Source organism: Urocampus carinirostris, chromosome 4 (genome assembly GCF_059441175.1).
Source record: "Urocampus carinirostris isolate Australia breed hairy pipefish chromosome 4, RoL_Ucar_1.0, whole genome shotgun sequence".
Taxonomy (NCBI): domain Eukaryota; kingdom Metazoa; phylum Chordata; class Actinopteri; order Syngnathiformes; family Syngnathidae; genus Urocampus; species Urocampus carinirostris.
The window spans coordinates 32,890,118-32,909,663 of NC_142352.1; the positions used below are offsets into that span (position 1 = coordinate 32,890,118).

The 19,546-nt window shown below is 41.4% G+C and overlaps 1 protein-coding gene across 5 annotated transcripts in view; it reads right to left on the reverse strand.

The window, feature by feature from the left end:
• Positions 1–19,546, reverse strand: part of LOC148367362 (uncharacterized) — a 38,744-nt gene that overhangs the window by 7,866 nt on the left and 11,332 nt on the right. For 2 of the 5 annotated variants that reach the window (XM_088334226.1, XM_088334228.1), the window contains exons 3-8: positions 12,758–12,877; positions 8,087–8,143; positions 4,403–4,549; positions 4,156–4,323; positions 2,552–2,680; positions 753–1,101 (exon numbers count right to left, since the gene is read on the reverse strand). In XM_088334226.1, the coding sequence (XP_088190352.1) occupies positions 753–1,101; positions 2,552–2,680; positions 4,156–4,323; positions 4,403–4,549; positions 8,087–8,143; positions 12,758–12,877 (970 nt within the window). The remainder of the gene's footprint in view (positions 1–752; positions 1,102–2,551; positions 2,681–4,155; positions 4,324–4,402; positions 4,550–8,086; positions 8,144–12,757; positions 12,878–19,546) is intronic. The other 3 variants (XM_088334227.1, XM_088334229.1, XM_088334230.1) reach the window with 3 other exon arrangements.

The window sequence follows — 19,546 nt, forward strand, 5'->3', positions numbered from 1 at the left end:
TCCGTTGGAATATTTTTCTTAATTAATAAGATGTATGTATATATATATATATATATATATATATATATATATATATATATATATATATCGGAGCCATATCCTCCTAGTGAGAGGTGGCTAGAGTCAAGAACACATTCCTGACTCTTTCTGGGAGATTGATACAGAGGAGGGGGTTCCCAGCCCACTCGCTCAACCCAACTGATGTGTTGGGAGTTATTAGGTGACCAAACCCCCTAATGCCGAGCGCCAAGCAGGGAGGCAATGAGTACCAATGTTGTAAGTCATAGGTATGACTCGGTCGAGGCTTGAACCAGCAACCTCCCAGTCTCGGAGCGGGCGCCCTATCCCCAAGGCCACCGAGCTGGTAAAAATAAAAAAATAGTAATTTATGACTTTTTCTGGGAGATTGATACAGAGGAGGGGATTCCTAGCCTCCTAGCTCAACCCAACTGATGTGTTGGGAGTCATTAGGTGACCAAACCCCCCAATTCCAACCCCTAATGTCCAAGTGCCAAGCAGCGAGGCAATAAGTACCAATGTTGTAAGTCTTAGGTATGATTCGGCCGAGGCTTGAACCAGCAACCTCCCAGTCTCGGGGCGGGCGCCCTACCCCCAAGGCCACTGAACTGGTGCTTTACATTTTTAAATAGTTCTAAATTTAAATATAATATTTTTATTCGAGAAGCAGGGCACCAGCGAAGTAGCGAGGTGTCTCTGTAGTTTTATACATGATGCAGTCTTTCTCACCATACCTGTTGTGACGATGTTCCTCACTGTGGTTTTGTTGTCTAGCATCGCGTACGTGCTTGCGGAGGTGTGAAGTGGGCGGAAGGTCATCACTGTAGCGACGCGGCGGAAGGGAGTCCTCGCTATACTGTCGGGGCTCTGACTCAAGGTCTTGGCGGTATCGCTGGGGTGATAATGTGGGCTCGTCACAGAACCGCTGCGGCTCTGGGCTGCGGTTTTCTCTGGGACGTCTTGTTTCAGGCTGTTGGTCGTGATCCGGAATGGGCGGAAGTGCTTTCGTCTGGGCCTTTCGGAATGTTTGCCCGATAGCCGCTCCTCCCTCATGAAGGGAACTCAGTTCGGACATGCCGCACGCTGAATTGATAAAGAGGAATGCATACAACATTTAGTCTTGCTTGAACAGCACAATTAGATATAAGATGAAAGTCAATAGATGAAAGAAAATATTCTGCCAGCCAAGCGGACATGCAAGTTTGTTTATTAAACAGGCATGAAAATAGGTTGGGGATTAAAAAGGTGAGAAGGGTGTGAAGGAGATATGTTCCAGTACACTGTACAACCCAACAAAATATTGATAAGTTTATTATCATAGCTGAATTTTTACCTCAAGTCTCTTGCACGTAAGCAGGTTAAATTTAGCTCGGCTAGGTTACTGTGGTGATTTATTCTCAACAGCTAGCCTGCTTTTGACCAGGCTAACAACCAGGCTAAGAATATCCCCAGACATACATCAGGCACTTCTCCAGTCTATCCTGTGAAAATTAATGGGTTTTATAGAATTTACATAGACTTTCTTGATATGTTGCACAATTTGAACTCTTCTGCAGTAAAATTATACATGTTAGCTATATTGTCATTTAATTAAACTCTATTGACTGAATAATTGCAACGGTCGTCTTATAGCCATTCATGTAGTAAATGGATTGCTGTCAGGGCCCTGTGTCTTTGTCAAATGGCCATCCGTTTTGATAATTCTAAAAAGAGACGCAAAAACCTGCAAAGATGGCATCAATAAAGTTTTTGACAAGGGTAATATAGTATATATAGGTCCAATTCATCTGTTCCCTCGTCAAAGAGAGAGGTTTGTTCTTTATGAAGAATCAGAGAAATAAAACCAAAAGAAAAACATTTTTTAGAATTGGCAAACGTGCAACCGATAAAGCCAAAAATAGTTTAAGCCGCACGTAATCAGTTAACCTGGATTTATTTATTGCACTTTAGTGCAATACCTCCTTGGGCAACTCTAGACCAACTTACTTCAACACACTCTGGTTACTATTTTAACAACATGTTGTTTTGCGTCGCCAAATAAATTGATTAAGTGTGTTAGTGTTGTAGTTTAGCATCCTCCTAGTTTGTTAACAATCTAATCTATGTTTCAAGACAACTGGGCTGCAGTTAATTCACCACCCTGATTGGCTAGAAACACAGAAATGTGGTTCATCTGTTGCTGTATCTTCAACGGGCGGTGATCCTGGCTTTTAACGTATCAGTTGCACTACTCCCGCCTACGAGAACGCACCACCTCAGAATCTCAACAACACCTCCACCCCCCAAAAACATTTTCTCCTTGAATCTACACAGTTCACATAGGTCACCCATTTTGACTTATAAATGATGAATTTCTCCAAAGGGTAAAATATTTTTTTGCCTGATTAAAACGGCGGAAAAGGCAGCATTATTGAAAAAGTATTGAATCCATAGAAAACAGCAAGCACTGATCGAGGAATAAATGAGCATGCTTAAGAATCTCTTGATCGCACATGGAACGTGGAAGGGCACAGGACGGGTTTCTGAAGCTTACACTGGTGACTGGCGGACCTGGCGGGGTTGAAGTGAGCGAGTTGGTTCTCTACATACTGCAGAACCCTGAGAGAGTCCTGGTCCTGAGATGAGGGCAGGCGGTAGGGAACTCCTACTGCTTGCATTGAAACTGGACATAAACACTTGACTATGTAAGCACTGGGAGCTTTAGGTAACACATACACAGCAGCTGAAATCAACGGCCCAGTGGCACCCAACCTTTTGGACTCAAAACACATTGGTCCAGGATATCACTCACCTACAACACTAATACTTCATCCCGCTATTGTCAGGGCGATAAGATTTAGGATTTAGGCCCACCTTGAGAAAAGCCTGAAGTTACGTTCTGCTGTGCTTTCGGCAACAATGGTTTAAAAAAAAAAAGTATTTTAATGAATTGGGTATTAACCTAAGGGCGGGATAGCAGCAACCCCACAGTGCAAATGTTCAAAGTATCAAATCCAGCTACCGTAGCCTTCCTGTGTGGAGTTTGCATTTTCTCCCCGTGCTTGCATGGGTTTCCTCAGGGTACTTCTGTTTCCTCCCAAATTCCAAAAACATGCATTTCAAGTTAATTGGCCAGTCCAAATTGTCCCTAGGTGTGAATGGGCGAGTGAGTTGTCTGTCCCTGTGTGCCCTGCGACTGGTTGAGCTGGGCTCCAGAGCGCCCGCGATGGATGGATGGGTATTGACCTCTTGGAACGGTTGCATGGCCTACAAGCGACAGTTTCCTTTACAACAACTTCTACACGAGTTTTCCATTTTTAAAAAAAACCCATTATTTGTTCCATAATACTAACATTGTTTGATTTATTTCGTTGGCTGTACAATACGAAACAGTATTTAATTACATTTTTTTAGAGGAAGAACAGTGTTGCCAAAAATATTTTGATATACAGGGTGTTCCAAAAAGTACTCACACATTTTAGCAACTGATAACTTCATTATTTATACTTTCTTTGTAGACTGAACTCATTGAACCGAGCAATGGTAGCCAGACTTGACTTTGCTATAGATTTGATTATAACCCTTTTTTCACACAACCTACAACACAGGAAATATAATATTTTTAATCACTAATAACAGCAGTCAGACTCCTGTGATGTTTGACAACATGACAGAAGCAAAAAATTTCATGTTGTTCTATAACCATGGTCAAGCAGAAACACAGAAACTTACTAATGGTTACGTATAAGGTGCATCCACCAGTTCAACAGCGGTAATGATCCTCTTTGTTGCCTCAATCAGTCTCGTTCACTCTTCTAAACGTGAGCTCCAGCTCACATGCTCGCTTACTTTCGTTTACACAATTTCGTGGCGACATTGAATTAAAAATAAGGCGTTTCAAACACACCGCAGGGGGAACTGGTGTGGTTTTCTTCTGCATGCACTGTAATTCTGTTTAAATTTGTAGATGAATCAATTTTGCTTTTTACGCGCAGGATCGTGCACAGCTTAGTAGGAACATTGGTTGCAGTCCTTCATAAAACAAATCGTCCTTTAAATTCACACTTGCAATAGTTCTTCTGACTTTTTGGTTCATTCTGAATGGTCTTAACCATTTTTCAGTCCTACAGTTATTTTTTTAAAGTGATTCTGAGGTACCTGTTGGGAGCAGACTTCCATGTGAAGGAGGTACAGATGGGATCTTTTCCACCAGGGATGGAGGAGCAATTGGCACCATGGCTGGAATGCCAGAAACAAAGTATGGAGGGTACGAAGGTGTCTGCACGGTGGAGCTGCTCAGCTTCACGCCTTTACCTGCCTCATACACTGCGAGAAAACAAACAAAAGTTTTTATCTGTATTTAAGAGTCTGTATTGTTGATGTGTGTATGTGTGTTTTTTCTCACAATGCTTGGGACAGCAACATGTGTCTGGACAGCAGCAGCAGCTCACGTAGCAGCAGCAAGAGTGAGGGCAACACTGACACCAGCAAACGCCAACCAAGAGAAGGAAAAGCACACTGCCAAGTGCTACAGCTGCCACAAACACCCATTCTGCAAGAGAATTGAGTCAACGCAACATGAAATTCAATCAGACACACACAGGAAATGTTCATTATAATCCAGCATACATTTTGACATTAACTAACATGAACCCTCACCTGTTTTTCGTTTTTAGTAAACAATCTGTATATTCTAGCTCCATTCTATACCCCAATATTCTCATACTCTTCTGCTATGTCAGATGCGGAAAAACAATGGGTGAAACTGTACGTTTGGGAGCAGAAAACGGTGCATGTCTAAATCATGGGTGAAAGAAAGAGAAAGACAGAGCAAGAGAGAAGGAACAAGTGAAAGAAAGAGAGAGAAAAAGAAACAGCAGAATGGAAAAAGTAAAAAAATTAAGAAATACAGAAATAGAGAGAGAAAAGGAGAAAGAGAGAAAATGAAAGAAAGAAAGAGAAGGAAAAAAAAGAGAAAAAAGAATGAGAGAAAGAAGAAGAGAAATAGAAAGAGAGAAATAGAAAGAGAGAAACAAAGAACTCAGTTGGGCATTGTTAACACATACGTAATAAAGAAAATGTTCTACTTTCAACTTTTTTAAGGACTTCTTATACAATGCACCCCAACTTTTAGGCAAAAAAAATCTGTGCAGACTGTTCGGACAACAATAATGATTTTTGATCTCACAGTTCATTGGATGCAGTGCCAGACTTGGTTACGTGACAAAATTACAAATTTACTCACCATTGTAAACACACTACGTAAATACTGTAACCCAATCCAACATTCTTCAAAATGCAAAATAAAATTTGGATATAACACTGTCAGAACCTGAACAGACAATAGACCCAAACGCGTAACATTTTCACACCAAGCTTTATTTACGGAAGCTGAGCAATCATGATTCGGCGATCGCTGGGCAGAAGAAGCAGGGCAGACACGTCAGGCGCTGGAAAATAGGAAGCCAGGGGGCAGACGAGCAGGACACCGGACAGGACGGGACAGACAGGATACAGGATGATGGGGCTTGGATCAGGGATCGATACAGGACACAGGATACGGGGCAGACGGGGTCGATACCGGATACAAAATACAGGATGGTTCGGGAACAGAATGGAAGCCAGAGTCAAAACGCTGGCCTTGCAAGTGCGGAGGTTCGTTGACAGACCAACAAGGAGTGAATGAGATTACTGAGCTTAAATAGGAGGGGAACCAATGAGGAAACGAGCAGCAGCTGGCGCCAAAAGAGCGGGCACAGGTGAGGGCAATGGGTAATCGTGACATAACACAGCTTGATAATAAAAGCTTTTGATATTCAGAAGCAGATTTTAATGATTCAAATCAATCTCTTATGACTTCCCTACTCTTTGCAATTAAGTAAATTTTGAGTAGTTGATATTTAAAATGAAAGATTAATCAATTAATTAATTTATTGTTTAGCCAACAACTCTGCAAAAAGTACCAGCGTTCAGCGTTTTATCCACGCAGATGCAACACAAAGTCCAGCCATTAAAACCTGCAAAAATGATCAGGGTACAAATCTAGTTGTCTGTAGTGTGTGACCAATAAAAAATGCCTGCTAGGGCCAAAGTAACAAGACCATCGTCTGCCTCCATCAGACCCTATTTCAAGCCCATCATCACACAATGTGGTATCCTTGGAATACAAGATGATCATTTAAAAAAATACATAAACATAATTAAAAAAAAATTAAATTAAAGTTTCTGATGAATCTTCAAGTACTTGTAAAAAACACAAACTAGAAAATAAAACATGTGAGCAGTTTTTTTCCTGCTATCAAATAGTTGTGTCATATTCATGAATGAAACATGATGACATCCACCATCTGTCATGAACCGGAACAGGATCAGGACCCAAATGCGTGACGTTTCTCACTCAAGCTTTTATTTTAGGGGAAATGGGGGAGTCATGCATGTTAGGTAGCAGTTTGCCGTGGAAAGACAGGAAGCCAGAGACCGACAAGATCGATACTAATTGCCCGAGAAGGTATCGGACAGATGGGGTCAATACTGGACAGGACGGGACAGACAGGGTGGATATTGAAAGAGGATATTGAAATTAAACAGGACAAACTAGACGGGAACGATACTGGAAACCAAAATAAACGGACAAAATAAACAACAGGAAGAATACCGGCCAGGAAATACCAACAGGAAACAGGACCGAGTCAGAACCCATGTCTTGCAGGGCATAGGTTTGTTGATGGACTGACAACAGGGTATTGACAGGACTAGGTTCAAATAGTGACAGGGAGCCAATCAGAACCCGCGGCGGTTGGCGCCAAATGAGCAGGCACAGCTGAGTCACATCAGTAATCAGGACACCATCAACTAGACCAGGCCCTTGATTTAAGCAAATTCTTGAGAATAACATCACCTTTCCTGTGCCACAACATGAAAAGTGACTCTTCCCTTCACCAGTCCTCAGATGTGCAAAAAGTAAATGTTTAGGCAAAATCCTTTACATATGAACATATACAGTACACCGACAAAAGTCCATTATGTCCATCTAATAAACAAACAAAACGGAAGAGATTTGAGAACATATGAGAGTACTGTACTAAAAATAACATTTGGGAGTAATCACAAATAATGATTACAGAGAGACTACATTTAGCAAACAGATTATCTCCATGTGGAAGCAACGTCACCGGTTAAGAGACAGAAAGGGAAGGAAGAGAACTATAAAGAAATCAATGGCAATATGTCTTAAACACACACACACAGTGAATGAGAGGAAGCCCGATTTAGCTTCAGGAAGGAAAGGAACCGTTCTTGTTGCTGTTTCAGCAAATCGTTTTGTAATGGGATCCCATTAAAAAGCATTACCACACACAAAACCTCTTCAAATATAAGCTTACAGTAACCATGCTGCGAGCCCAAAGAATCCTTATCATGTTGGGAAACTACTGTATACGATGATAACATTTGGCAGCGGAACATTACTCTATGTCACATAAACAAAAGTCCCTCCATGATTATTATGTTTGTACTGAAGGATTTCAAATCACAAGCACAAATACATCTTGAGCACAACCGTTGTTTCCTTGGACAGCTCATCTGACAATTGGCTGTACAACCGTACTCTAAAATGTATTGCTTTAAAAGTAGACATATTGTACGATAAATAAAACGCAGAAATCCTAAATAGACTGCACTCATAACCATTGATATGCACTCACAAACACACAAATTTGTATTCTCTTGATGGAGCAGGCTGATTTATGTTCTTCATTTTTGGAAAACCGCAACTCGGTTTTAAGAGGTTGGCAAGTACAACACTATTCTCCCTTTCTCAATTTGTGTTTGGTGTTGTTTATCATCAAAAAATTCTAAATGAAATGCAACGTTATGGTCATCAGACAGCGCTGTATTCGAGTAAGGCCTTTGAGGGAAATATTTTAAAGCTAACGCTACATTTTACATGAATCACTAACAGAATAGGTAAAACTAAACATCCTTACAATGGCTCATAAAAGCAAAGAGTTCAACAAAGAAGCACCGGGTTAGAGGCAGTAGAAATGAAAAGAAATGGGTGAAGGTGAAAGGGGGTAAATTATGCCCCTACCTGGCATAAGCTTCAATTCAAAGTCAGGAAGCAGATCTCCAGGCAGGCCAGAGAAACCTGGTGAGAGACAGAGCACAGGTGAAGAGGAAAGGAAAAAGAAATAGGCTGATGGATCCTTCGCCAAAAGAAGCTATTAGCTAGAGTGACCTGCATCAGACAATTGAACTGTATCTTGTACACTTATTCATTCAAACCCTTCAAATCCATTGAGATATGATAAGGTTATTGTTTTTTGGTTGAAGTTAGAATAAGTTTTATTGATTTTTTAAATATATTTTCCTATTGCATAAACAGGTATGTTTCTGTAATGGAACTATAACTATGTGATCTTCAAAATCATGATAACATGCATTAAATCACAGAACTTAAGAGTTTGATACGATGTGCCTGGATTGTGCACGGATGTGAAAGCAGTGAAAGTGCATCATCAGCATGCAGATAATGTTGCTTAAATATCAAAATGCACTCGATCAAACGGTGATCCAAGCAGAATGATCTTTTTCCAACTTCAGTGATGACAACTGTGTTGTGAATAAGGGCATGCAGTGTTTTCAAACATGATTGCAGGCAGTCAGCACAATAACAGGCCACATGGAAATATTCAAAACTTGGGTGTCTTGGCTGAAGCATCCCTTTGACCACTATTATTCTCTTCAGTGTTACTATTTGTCACCTAAGACATTCAAGAATTTGAAATGAAAAATATATATTTTGGGTGAAATTTCAGGATGACAATGTTGTAACGATGTTATTTCCAGGTTAATTATTGGGAGTAGGGTCAAATCAGGGTTCCTACAGCTTAAGGGCAAGTTGAATTTGAGACTTTTTAAGACTTTTTAATGCCTTTTGAAATCAAATTTAAGACCAAGTCGACTAACCACGCAACCCCCCCACCCAAATGACAGAAACAAAACGAAAAACCACAAATATTTAATTCACACAATCCATGGTGCCTGGTACACATTACTTAACACAGCTTGTAGCCATGGCAAAAAAACGTTGACTTTTTATTAAGTTTACACTCTGCCAAGACTTTTTAAAATTGGATTTAAGACATTTAATGCCAATCAGGCCTTATTTTTAGAATAATGGATTCAATGCCTTTTTAGACCTTTCAAGGATCTGCGGGAATCCAGCAAACAGACTCAGTCAAGTACTAAAAAAATAATTTTACTAGAAAATCACAATGACCAAACACCGGTGAGCTATTTACAGACGAGGTCGTCAGGGACCTCAGCTGTCCTTAGAGGGCACCTGAGTGACCGCGGGCACCACGTTGAAGACCGTTGATATGAACATGTCATGATTACCCTCACCTGTGCCTGCTCGTTTGGCGCCAGTTGCCGCTCGTTGCCTGATTGTTTCCCCTCCTATTTAAACTCAACACTTCCATTCACTCCTTGTCAGTCCGTCAGCAAACCTCTGCACATGCAAGGCAAGCACTATTTGACCGTCTGTCCCGTCCTAACCTGTGTACTGCTCGTCTGCCCCTGGCTTCTTGATCGTCTCCGGCTCCCTGATTTTTTTCCTTCCTTCGACAACGCTCCGATCTCCCGTCCCGGCTACTTGCCCCGTGTTTGCCTTCTGACCACGCTCTGATCCCGTGAGCTCCCTGATCCTCCTGCCCAGCGATCGGCGGATTGCCGGCGCTTGCTTTCCCATACCTGACTTCTCAGCTTCCGCGATAAAGTTTGTTGTGAAACGTTACGCGTTTGGGTCTAACATCTTTTCTGGCTCTGACAGAACCATGGGTCCGAGATTATTTTAACATGACACAATGATGATGCCTTTTTTAAGAAGTCAAAGTTATTTCAGTGGAGACTATTTTCACCATGAAGTAAGATGCCTTGCGCACAAAAAAACAAACCTTTCCTAACCATTAGTTTTTTTCTGCTTGAATCCCGGTGCATTAAAAGACTAAACACGCAGTTAGACCTTTCCAAAAGCAAATTAATTCACCGAACTGCCACTGCGGAAGACTCATAGCGGAGAGTTCCAACAGTAGTATGTATAGAAGTATGAAGCAAGCAGTTTTCACAAGATGGGAGGGTATGCTGGTTTAAGTTAAAGAATATTCTGAAATCCTCAGGGATGGCTGAACGGAGGAAAGCACCATGCTTAACGTGTTCTTAGTGAGGAGGAATAGTCAAAAGCTCCAACCAGTTAACTCAGCTGAATATGTTATCTTTACATAACGAATCCTCTTGTTTCTAGGACTGAATGGGACATATTTTGTTGTCTTTATTCTATGTTTAATATGGAGGTTAAATCAGCAAGAAGACGATGTTTTGTTGGTTGTTGGGAGCAGCTGAAATCCCGATTGAAAGTGCTCGGTATCTATCTTGGATATAAAAGTGGGTTGCCTGCTTTCGAAACCCCCCACAAAACACTTCGAATGTTTGGATTCCAATGGTATGAATGGTGAGCAAATCTACTGCATCAGGTTCCGAGATCATTTTTTTCTAACGCCAAGTTGCTTGTGTGGAATTAAACTCGTGCCTGTGTTATCACCAGGAAGATTACTCATGTTTCAAATATGCTACTGGAAGAACAGAAACAGGTGTTTAATGTACACTGACATCTGCTACAGATTAAAAGATAAATTTCAAAAGTACTTTTTCCAACATGATGCTTAACTGACATTAACACTTGTCAATTACTTTTGCAGTTGTTTTAGGTTTCATTTCTGCATATTTTGACATGTTTATTTCAATGTAAAATGTCATTTTTAACACTGTACACCGGGGTTGCAAAGAAAATTTCATTGGCATTTTATGTTAATGACAACAGAGTCAAGCTTGAATCTTAAATGTAGTGATTCACAATGAGCAACATTCGCTGGGTGTCTTGGTGCCACCCTCCATCTATTGTCTGACCACTACTCCCTCTGTGTCATGAAATAATTGCCAGCAAAGCCATTTGCTCATAAAACAAAGTAACCTCAAAAACATTCTCGGAGGCCCCAACTGTTGTTATGGAAACAGAAGCGCACACGTATTGCCCACGACACAAAAACAAGGGGATACATTTTACCTGGCATATTTGCTGATTTCTATATCCAAGCCATGACAGGAAAGTTTCAAATGATGTCTTATCCTGTCCTGTTTTTACCCCATTCTGATCACTAAGGTCTAACCTAACATGTGGGCTCATTCAAATCACGTATTCAACTAAATACCAGTGAGTTGCTGATGTGTGTTTTCTGCATACACATAAGTCTTCAAGTGCCAAGTAGACAAAAGATTGTGCTTCAAAATGAATGAGAGGATCAAGCCTCTCAACTGTTGCTATAGTAACACTTGCACATAAATTGAGTGTACTGTCACTATAAACTGTAACAAACTCCACACAATAGAACTACTGTGGGACTCAGAGACGCTGCAGACTAAGCACACCACACATATGTATGTACAGTGCCTAGTGAAAGTACTGGCACCACATTTTCAAATTTAAAGCTAAAAAACTGAAAATACTTTCTAAGAATCAAAAACACGAGAGACACAATCGCTAAGTGGAACCAAATTATTTCAACATTTTATATCATATTGACAAAAAAAGGTAGGTGTTGCAAAAATATTGGTGCCATGTTTTCTTAACTAAGCCCACTGACTCCAGAAGTTCCAAAATGGAGAAAGCATAAAACAACTGCGAACCAACCAAAGACCTTTGGCACAAAAAAGGAGGAAACTAGTCAGAGAAGCAACCAATAGAACCATTATCACATTGAATGACCTGCAGGCTCACACAGCAGAGGTGGGACAATCTGTGCATAAGACAAGTGTTAGTTGTACTCTGCATAAATCTACCCTTTGTGGAAGAGTGGCAAGAAGAAAGCCCTTTCTGAAATAATACCATAAAAAGGCCCGTTTGCAAGAAAAAAAATAATAATCGACCAACACCGGGCACTGCAAACTATGCCGACAATATGTGCCAACCCAGACGGGCAAAACAACAAACTTATTTCACCATTTAAAACCCTTTAAAATATGCTAAAGGAAAAACAATTCAGTCCCACATGAGCGCCAGCTGATGTAAAGCAGGAACCGGGCCAGTAATTGTGTTGAACCCAAACTGGTGTGGTTTAGCGGTGGACCCCAACGCAGAGAGCAGAAAACGTCGCAAGGTACTCAAAATTGATGGTATTTAATCACAAAATAATGAACAAAGTAACAGGAAAATGGTCAAAAACAAAAAATGTTCTGGTCCCATAAGTGGCCTGAACTATATGCCAGATTGGTTTGGACCATGGTACAACTTCTATCTCAGGCTGTATAGCTTTTGGCTCACTCATGACGGAATTGAAAGCCATGAAATTACATTGTTCAATCCTTTGATTGATTTAGATAAGGCTTGTAAAATAAATAACTTGAACAAGCCTTGAAGTGGTCTGAAGTAGGAATTTTTAATAACTCAGTGTGTTCCTATGACAACAGCATTGTGTGTTCAAGAGAAATCCCACCACTTCTTATAAAGAAGCTTATTAATGAGATTCCATTGTTCTCTAGTTAGTGACTAGAAACACTTATGAATGGCACATTATGCATTAAACAGGAGGTCAAATGTGTGTACAGTAATGGGATTCTAAACATAAAGATGCTAAAGACAGTCATTCAACAAGAATTTCGAGGTGGGCAAAAAAGGAGTTTTTCGAAATAGCAATGAGCACCTTACCAAGAACCAGCAGCTCAACAGAGGCTTCGTTTTGTCCAACCACATCATCAGCTATCACCACTTTGCATGTGTACACTCCACTGTCACCCCATTGGACCTCAGCGATTCGCAGATCTGCTTCTAAAAGACAAATGGTGTTAATTAAATGAATAATCAAATTAAAAAACAACAACAACTGAGTGCACAAGTAGCACACTATTACTTGTTAAGTGGTAATATAAAATGTCTTCATTGTCATTGCTAACAGTATAGTGAACAAATGTTTACATAAGGCTTAAACATGGGGGTACAGGATAAACATGTAATAAATACTTAAAAGAGAAAAAAAAAGAATGTCAGGATAAATAGGAAAATATATTTACTGGTCTGAGTTCATCGGAACAATAGTGCAACAATAAGAGTGTTTGGCAGCAACTTATTTCCCCAAAAAGTTGATATATAAGATATGAATCCCCATTTCATATACCAATATACAGGCAATAAATACATTTTTCACAGTCTTGTACGGTTGTGTAGGGTGGTGATGGCCCTCTGATCATATTATATGGATATTGTTGTGTGTTTAATATGCACAATTAATATCTCATCTCATCTCATCAGCTGCACCGCTTATCCTCAGTAGGGTCGCGGGGGTGCTGGAGCCCATCCCAGCAATCATCAGGCAGTGGGCAGGGGACACCCTGAACTGGGTGCCAGCCAATTGCAGGGCACACGGGGACAGACAACTCACTCGCTCATTCACACCTAGGGACAATTTGGACCGGCCAATCCACCTGAAATGCATGTCTTTGGAATGTGGGAGGAAACCGGAGTGCCCGGAGGAAACCCACGCAAGCACGGGGAGAACATACAAACTCCGCACAGTAAGGCCGGGAGCTGGATTTGAACCCACGCAGGAGGTTCCCACGATCTCAGAACTGTGCCGCACACGCTCTAACCACTGCGCCACCGTGCTGCCCACAATTAATATAATATTGGTAATAATTATTAAGTAAAATTTGAAATGAAACTTGGGCAGCACGGTGGATGATTGGTTAGCACGTTCGCGGCACAGTTCTGAGGTCATGGGATCAATTCCAGCTACCAGCCTTCCTGTGTGGAGTTTGCATGTTCTCCCCCTGCTTGCGTGGGTTTCCTCCAGCAACTGCAGTTTCCTCCAACATTCCAAAAACATGCATGTCAGGTTCATTGGCCGGTCCAAATTGTCCCTAGGTGTGAATGAGCGAGTGAGTTGTCTGTCTCTGTGTGCCCTACAGCTAGCTCTTGTTGGTGATAGGAATGAGAGGAGAGGTGTTGTGAAAAGATAGTGGGATGTAGAAGGTGTTCTAAGGGATGGGCAGGGCACCTGTATGATGCGGCAGGGGTAAACCAGTGAAAGCTGTCGGGCCCTGCTGTTGAACAGAAGAGTGTGTTGTGTCATCCTGACGCAAGTGACATGGCCGCTTTCTTGTGTCCCGTTTCATCTGGAGGGACGAAAGCATGACCAACTTGGGTGCCGTGGTGCCTAACTTGTTTGGGTGTTTGGGCATTTGGGTTGGCCATGGTCCAAACATTTTTGTGTGTGTTTTTTCCCCTTTTTTATTTTCTTTGTTTTTGTATGTGTTCGTCTTGCTGTCGGTCACCTCTTTCGAGGGATATAACCAGGGTAGATAGATAGATAGATAGATAGACAATAGAATGGTTCAAAACAACTATATAAAGGTCTAAGAATGGGCAAGCAAAAGTCCAGACCTAATCTGATAGACCAGAGCATTCGTGGAAAATTGTGAAAAAGGCTGTGCATAAAAGATTCACCATTAAACCTTAAGAAACTTGAGTTTTTTTATATGGAAGAAAGGGCAAAACTTATAGCGACATACCCAAAAAGACATGTGGCTGTGTGTGCAGGAAAAGGAGGTCAGATAAAGAGTGAACTCAAAGGGGGCCAATATTTTTCTAACACAAGGCACTGCAAGTCGGCCTCAAGTCTGGTGTAATTTGGCTAGAGAACTATCCACACAGAACAATGCAATGTTGCTGCCTCTATTGTAGATCAGACATAAAAACAACAGACAGGAAACGGCTTGTATTCTTGATTCCCTTTCCTGTTTGCCAAGGAAGCAGGCGGAGCAGACATGCACCACTTAACGTGAGCAATCCTTCCTTCAACATTAGTCACTGATATCCATACCTGTCAACCTCCACGGCTCCATGCTCTTACAAACTGTCGTATTTTCCCTTACAAAATACAAAATAATCTTACATTATACTTTTTTTTCCAAACGTGTTTATTTATGTAGTTTAACAAGTTATATTGTACATGTGTTCCGTTATAGCATATATATTGCTAATTAACATTTTGTTGTGATATACTGACTTGCTCGACATGAATCAGGTTTATTATTAAAAAAAGATAAAAAATGAAGTAGCTTGGACATTCATTGTAGAAGGAAAAAATACATGCAAATATAATTAAGTGGCATAATACGTTTTCTTATTCAAATTATTAATTCATTTTCTGGATTAAAGTATTGTTGGTAATATACTGATTAAAGGGATAACCACAAACTTGTCTTTTTCATTTTCTCCTTTTATATTTCCTTTTTTTTCTTAATTTCTTTATACAACAATAATGATTCATAATGTAATGCATCAAAGCAAGTGAGCCGTTTGGGAGCTGGCTCTCTTCAATGAGTGGAGCCGAAAAAGCCGGTTCTGTAAAAATAGACGGACTTCCTTCCACTACATAACTATTACATGAAATCCAAGGCGGCAGATGCATGCGCACAGTAGCATCAAACCGCTTGTTTCGTTTGCAACGGAAAAAAAACGATACCGAGATAGAGGCTACCGCGGCGAACTGGTTTGACTTGATTGATTTGCCGTTTCGTGGTAGTGGGTGTATGCCTGATGGTACCCATAATTGACAAATTTTCTTTTTCCGTGCAGATTTTCTTGTACGTCGTACACCCCTTAAAATGCATAATAAATGTACTTTGTACGGCAAAAACGTAGCATGGATATCATATTTCTCTAGATTCTTCTATCGGTTCTCAAATATATGCATACCCGAGAAAGTACCTGATGGAGAGTGCAGTGGGTACATGAAAGTTCAGATCATTTTAAGATAAGAATTCATGTTAAAATTCATAAGAACTAATTATTATATGTTGAAATTGTTTAAAAAAATTGTGCTGTACAGGCTGTACGTGGCCAAGATACACCACAAAAAATGGTGCCGCTAAGACCATCTGTCATGATTGCTGATTCAGGGCACCTTTGACTACCCAATCGGCGCCAATAGCCCCGAGCGCTGATTGGTTCAGAAACTCTTTTTAAAGCCCGTCAGATTGTTGCGAACCGATACTCCCAGCTAGGCAAGCTCATACCTTCAGACATTTTTCCTGCCCTGTTTTCTCCTACTTGACACCCGTTGCCGACCTGTTTCTGGACCCGTTTTGGCCCTGTTCTGCCATCCCGACATCCGACCTGTTTTGCCCCGCTTCCTGCCTGATACCGGTTGCCGACCTCGTTTAAAAACTCGATACAATGCAAGATGGCGGCTGCGCATGGATACATGCTTGCGGCTAGCTCTCCAGCTAATCTTCTATTTATTGCCGTTCTCTTGTCTTTTTTGCTTTCACTTTTGGACACATGTGTGGCCAAAAACACTTACAGTAGGGACGAACTTATTCGGTTGGGTGGGCGTCTAAATTTCGATTTTTCGGGCACTTTTTATACCGCCCATGATATACCGAGCGAACTTCAAAGAGACCCGGCATCCTTGTGGACAGCTATTCCTCTTAATAAACGTCGTCGACGGCGCCGTAAAGAAAGGACACAGAAGCGTGGTTGCCGTGCAGGTAGATGTGTGAAGCGTGTGAAGTCCAAGCAGCAAGATGGACGCGAGGATGTAACTAATTCCACCATTCATTCCTCGCCGGACAACCGACGCTTTAAACTCAGCGCTCACGAGCGGCCACAACGCCGGGAGCTTTTGAAGATCTCGACAAAGACTACAAAGAGTTCAGCTAAGTCAAATGATTCAGCAAAGCTGAAATTTGGTCTGTTAAATATTAGATTGCTTGCTCCAAAAGCTTTACTTGTTGATAACATTATTCGTGATTATAAACTTAACTGTATGGGTCTTTGTGAAACGTGGTTACGCCCGGATGAGCACTTAGCGCTAAATTATGCCTCTCCCCCAGACTACGAGAGTAGTCATATAGCACGCACGCTGAAAAGAGGTGGTGGTGTTGCGCTAATCTCTGAAAAATCGCTCAAATTTAATACACGCACCTCTAATAATTACAAAACGTTTGAGGCTCTTGTGATGCGGTCCCCTCAATTGTCAATTGATGTAATAACTATCTATCGTGCACCTGGGCCATACACAACTTTCTTAGACGAATTTGCTGAACTTTTGTCTGAACTAGTAACCTATGCAGACAAAATTATAATTATGGGAGACTTTAACATTCATATGAACTCCCCACACAGTTCACTTACTATTGCGTTTAGTTCTCTAATTGATGCATTTGGTTTTACTCAACTGGTTGACTTGCCAACCCATAAAAATGGGAACACGCTAGACTTGATTCTGACTCGAGGAGTTTTAACCTCAAACATTATGGTTCTACCGTGTACTACTGTTATCTCTGATCATTATTTAGTGACATTTGAGGTGCTAACTAAATGTAGACTTAATAAAGCTGAGGGATTTAGCGGACGCAATATAAGCACTGGCACAGTTTCTGAGCTCTCTGAACTCCTTCCTGGAGCAGTTGCGTCCTTTCCTAAATACAATGGCTCGATTGACTCACTCATGAATGAGTTCAATACCACCCTGACTAGTGTGCTGGATTCAATAGCGCCCATAAAACTAAAATCACGTCCTAAAAGACTCACACCTTGGTTTACTGATGAAACTAGAGCCCTTAAAAAAGAATGCAGGAAATGGGAGAGAAAATGGCGCGCTACCAAGCTTGAGGTTTTCCATCAAACCTGGTGTGACAGCTTGTTAAAGTATAAAGCGGCCCTTGCCTCTGCAAAATCGGCCTACCTTTCGAAGGTGATTGCGTCTCAAAAGAACAACCCCAAAGCCCTTTTTGACACTGTAGCATCGCTTACAAGGCAACAGGCTATCGCAGACAGTTCGACACACTCTGCTCAGGACTTAATGGTCTTCTTCACTAAGAAGATTCAATGCATACAGGAAGAAATTGCAAAAGATATTGTTAGTACCACACGTATTAAAGGACTGAAATTTACAGATGCACGACAGGGTGGCTGCCCTGGGAAAATGGCCGGTTTTAGTGAACTGTCACTTGATGATCTCAAACAAGTGGTGAATGCGGCCAAACCGACAACTTGCCAGTTCGACCCTCTCCCAGGTTCACTTATTAAAAGTCTTTTTAGCGTCCTTGGGCCTTCAGTTCTAAATATTATAAATACATCACTCTCCTCAGGTGTAGTTCCAGCAGCTTTTAAGTCCGCCGTTATTAAACCCACACTGAAACGACCCAACCTTGATCCAGAAATATTAAGTAATTACTGACCTGTGTCAAACCTACCTTTCCTCTCTAAAGTACTCGAAAGAGTAGTGGCACAGCAGCTGAATGCTTTCATATCGGAGAATAACCTTTTTGAATCCATGCAATCTGGATTCAGGGCTAACCACTCTACTGAGACAGCTCTGATCAAGGTAACAAATGATCTCCTAATGTCAATGGATTCTGGCGCTTCATCACTTTTGCTGCTACTGGATCTTAGTGCTGCTTTTGACACAGTGCGCCACAATATCCTACTAGAACGGTTGGAAAAATGGATTGGTCTCTCAGGAGCCGTCCTCTCGTGGTTCAAATCTTACCTCTCAGATAGGACGCACTGTGTTAAATATGGTGAAACGACATCTGAGCCCTTTAATGTTACCTGCGGTGTTCCGCAGGGTTCAGTGCTCGGCCCCCTACTTTTCAACATTTACATGCTTCCATTAGGTGATATTATTCGCAAGTACAATATCAGCTTCCACTGCTACGCAGACGACACTCAACTATATCTTCCGTTGGAGGAATCTTCCACACTAAACTGTGGAAATTTGGAGGCCTGTCTCACTGAGATAAAAGAGTGGATGTCACTCAATTTCTTGCGTCTTAACTCTGAAAAGACCGAAATGTTAGTCATTGGTCCTTCTAAATGCCGGGACTTATTCGCAAAAACTGCTGTGAACATTGACAAATGTCACATCACACAGAGTGACTCAGTTAAAAATTTAGGTGTCATATTTGACCCTGATCTATCCTTTGAGATGCATGTAAAGCAAATTACTAGAACTGCCTTCTTCCATCTTCGCAACATTGCTAAAATCCGTTCAATACTGTCTCAGTCTGATGCGGAAACAATAATTCATGCATTTGTTACCTCCCGTCTCGATTACTGCAATGCACTACTCTCCGGTCTCCCGAAGTCCAGAATCAAGTCTCTTCAGCTAGTACAAAATGCCGCAGCGAGGCTTTTAACTAGGACAAAAAAGTACGATCACATAACACCGATTATGGCTAACCTGCATTGGCTCCCAGTTAGCCAAAGATGTGACTTCAAAGTTCTCTTAGTATTGTACAAAATCATACATGGACTTGCTCCCTCTTATCTTTCAGATCTGATCTGCCACTATGTCCCGGTCCGAAGCCTACGATCTGAGAGTGCTGGTCTTCTGATGATCCCGAGAGCAAAGAAGTCTTCTGCTGGTTCGAGAGCGTTCTCCATCCGGGCACCGGTGCTGTGGAATGCTCTTCCCCCTGAGATTCGATC